The following is a 3,452-nucleotide window of genomic DNA, read 5'->3' as shown; positions in this document are numbered from 1 at the left end:
GCTATTTTCACTTTCTGAAAACAACTTGTGCAATGGTTGGTGGCCATGGTTACCCACCCAGGGCCCCAAGAAGGGGGAAGATGAGGGGGAACCTGCCAGGGAGAGGCACCTCCTCCCAACAGAGACATTCGGGGCAGTGCAGTGCTCACGAGGTAGGCGGTGGGGGTTCTGGAGCAGCCCCTCCACCCAAAGGCAGCGGCTGTGATGTGATTCCCTCACACAAAGTGCCTGCGGGGAGGGGCTCAAAACCCTCAATGCCCGCGACAGGTGGGTTGCTGCGGACCCTCAGGAGGCAGGCAGACCAGGCTAGCACCCTCACGCCACCTCTCTGAGCCTCGGTGTCCCCGCTGGAAAAGAGCACCACCATGCATGGCCCTCAAATGGTGGATTTCATTTTCTTTTTCTAACAAGATGCGGACCTCACTCCCTAAAAAAAATCCTGCTTAAAAGCAAGACTAGTAAAAGTCAAGGCAGGTCAGAAACTCAGCATTCTACCTTGCCCAAAAGACGAACATTTCGCCCACACATTCCAGTCGGCTGAGCCTCAGAAGGTTCCAGCAGGTGAGGCTTTTTCCAGCTCAGAGGAGGCCACGCTGGTGGGACCAGCACTTTCCCCAGTTCTGGGGAAAAGGAGGCAATTTATGGCTCAGGGAACAACCTTAAAATAGCTCTCCCTCAGTCCTAAAATGCAGTGTTTAAATTCAGCGAAACCCACAGGTTCCTGGCAGAGGCAGCAGCTGACAGCCGGGTGCCAGCGCGGCAGGACCCCCTGCGGCGCCTCTGCCAGGCTGCCCCCACCCGCTGCCCCAGCCGCCCCCTCCAAGCAGCCAGACCAGCCCTGTGATTTTTCAAAAAGATGCAAACTTTTTTTTTAATTAAAAAACAGCAAAAGTCTTATAAAAATGAACCAGGCAGGCAAAATGCCCACCCGTCTCCCTATTTACAGTAATACAATATCTGTCACAGTCACTATGTACAATATTATGAAAACGTCGCAGACAGTACGAATTACGGCTGGATTCCTCACGAGGCGTCCAGCTCCGTCCTCTAGTGTAGACCCGGGGCGGGGAAGACGACGCTTAATTATTGCACCATTTTGAAAACAAGACTTGTCAAGGAGGACCGTGGTCTTCTCCCACCCGGCCTTCAGTCTCTAATGGGGGCCGGGGTGGCGGCGGCGTCGGGGAAGCCCCGTCGGTAGCCACGCTGCGCCCGGCCTGGTCCTCTGGGCCCAATAAATACCAGTCACAGTTTGGGAAGGGGCCGCGCCCGGCGCGTGGGACCCGCCACGGCCGCGCGCGGGGGGGCGAGGGCGTCCAGGCTACATGTGCCGCTTCATGTGCAGCGCCAGGTGGTCGGAGCGCGAGAAGGCACGGTCGCACAGGTGGCACTGGAACGGCCGGTGGCCCGTGTGCTTACGGTAGTGGCGCGTGAGTTCGTCCGAGCGCGCGAACTTCCAGCCGCAGCCATCCCAGTTGCAATGGTAGGGCTTCTCGCCTGCGGGGAGGGGACGAGAGCGGACCTCAGTTTCCCTCCCGGGGACTCGGCAGCCTGCCTGTAGCCCCGGGACGCAGGGACACTCACCGGAACAGCGGCTACTCGGGCGCGCGCAACCTCCCCCTAACCCGCTCCCCGCTGCGTGTGAATTTCTAGGGATGCTCGGCGCATGTCTCCCCATCGCAGATCTCCTGATTCTCGCCCCCTCTCCCTGTCAACGCCCCAGTGTTTTCAGCCACGCCCCCAGAGGGGTCCTAAGCTTGCATCCTCTCCCCAACGTTCTAAGACACAGCGTCCCCCTAGGTTTCCTAAGCGCGCACCGCCTCGCCAAAATCCCGAGCGACGCTCCCGGGAGAGTCCCGAGCGTGCACCTCCTCCCCAGCGGTCTGAGCCTCAGCCCCACTAAAGTTTCTCGGCGCGCGCCACGCCCCAACTCCGGAGCCACGCCCCAGGGGGCCTCCTAAGCGCGCGCCCCCTCCCCAACCTCCTGGGCCACGCCCTCGTGGGGGTTCCGAAGCGCGCGCCCCCGCCCGCGCCCGCCGCCCACCTGTGTGCGTGCGCAGGTGCGCCTTGAGGTGCGAGCTCTTGGTGTAGGTCTTGCCGCAGCCGGCGTAGCTGCAGGTGTGCGTGGCGGTGCGCTTGCGCGGCCAGGAGCGGCGGCCCCGCTTGGGCTTGGCGTCCAGCAGCTCCAGCGGGGACGCGGGCGGCGTGAGGAGACCTCGGGCGGCGGGCGGCGCCAAGCCCAGCGCTGCTGCCGCGGCGGCGGCGGCCGCGTCGTCGAAGAGACCGAAGGCGGCGGGCGCGGGCGGCGCGTAGTGCAGGCCTGGCCCGGGCGCGCCGAAGCCGGGGCCGCCGAAGGGCGGCGGGAAGGGGGCGCGAGGGCCGGGCGCGGGCAGGCGCGCGGGGCCGTCGGGGCTGAGCGGCGGCGTGTCGGGCGGCGGCGGGGGGCGGCCCCCGGGGCCTCGCATGCACGCGGCTGCCGGGCCCGGGGCGCCCTCGCGCTTGAGGCCTCGCGGCCCGCGGGCCAGACCGGGCGCGCAGCCGTAGCCGCCGCCGCCGTCCACCTCGGGGGGCTCGGCCTTCACCAGGCGGCCCGGCGGCGCCAGCAGGAAGCGGCCGTGCAGCGCCGGCCCGGGCGGCGCGTCCAGCTCGGGTCGCATCAGCTCGGACACCAGACCGCCCGTGGGGGCCCCGTAGGGCGGCGGCGCGCCGGCCTCGGGGTAGTAGAACGTGGGCGGCGGGGGCGGCGGCGGCGGCTCCGGGGCGGCCTCAGCGCCCAGGCCGTCCAGCCCCATGGATAGGATGAAGTCCAGCACGCTGTTGAGGTCGTCGTCGGTGCCGCCTGCCTCGGGCTCTGCGCGCGGCCAGCGCTGCGGGTGACAAGGCGATAGGGCGCGGGCGTGAGCGCGCGGCGGGGTCCGGGGATCGCCGCCCGCCGCCTGCGTTCTACAACTCCGAGCCCGCCGGCCCCGCTGCCTGCGTTCTACTACCCCGCAGCCCACGTTCTGCTACCCGGAGCCAGCGCCCCCGCCGCCCGCGGTCCCTGCCGCCCTCACCTCCTGCAGGCCGCGCTCACGGCACGGGCTGGCGAAAGTGGAGAAGGACGGCAGGATGGGCTCGCTCAGCGCCATGGCCGGGACCCGGGGCCGACGCGGATTCGAGACACTGGCGAGCGGCTGCCCGGAGCAGGGCTGGTCGGGGCGCGGGCGGGCGGGGACGGCTCTGCGGGCCGCGGCCGGGCCCGCCCAAGCCTTATAGGCGCGGCGCGCGCGGGGGCCGGGCCAAGGCGGCAGCGGCGGAAACGCGTCCCGGATGGGGACGAGCTCCGGGCGCAGCCTAAATTTAGCCGCGGTATATAAGCCGGCGGGCGGCGGCGGCCGTGGCCACTGCGGCCGCCAGGGCTCTGCGCCGCGAGGCCGGCCCCTAGCGCGCCGCCAGGCCGCGCCCCCTACCCG

The 3,452-nt window shown here is 68.3% G+C and overlaps 1 protein-coding gene across 1 annotated transcript; it reads right to left on the bottom strand.

Moving 5' to 3' along the window:
* Window positions 1-841: 841 nt before the first annotated feature.
* On the bottom strand, window positions 842-3,245 carry KLF2 (KLF transcription factor 2). The gene is made up of 3 exons (XM_044774475.2): window positions 3,054-3,245; window positions 2,045-2,867; window positions 842-1,497 (listed from the first exon to the last, which is right to left on the bottom strand). Exons 1-3 carry the CDS (start codon window positions 3,126-3,128, stop codon window positions 1,322-1,324), a joined length of 1,074 nt encoding a protein of 357 aa, XP_044630410.2. The 5' UTR covers window positions 3,129-3,245; the 3' UTR covers window positions 842-1,321.
* Window positions 3,246-3,452: the final 207 nt, after the last annotated feature.

The sequence above is a fragment of the Equus asinus genome, chromosome 10 (genome assembly GCF_041296235.1).
Source record: "Equus asinus isolate D_3611 breed Donkey chromosome 10, EquAss-T2T_v2, whole genome shotgun sequence".
Lineage (NCBI taxonomy): Eukaryota > Metazoa > Chordata > Mammalia > Perissodactyla > Equidae > Equus > Equus asinus.
This window is presented reverse-complemented; position numbering and strand designations above follow the sequence as displayed.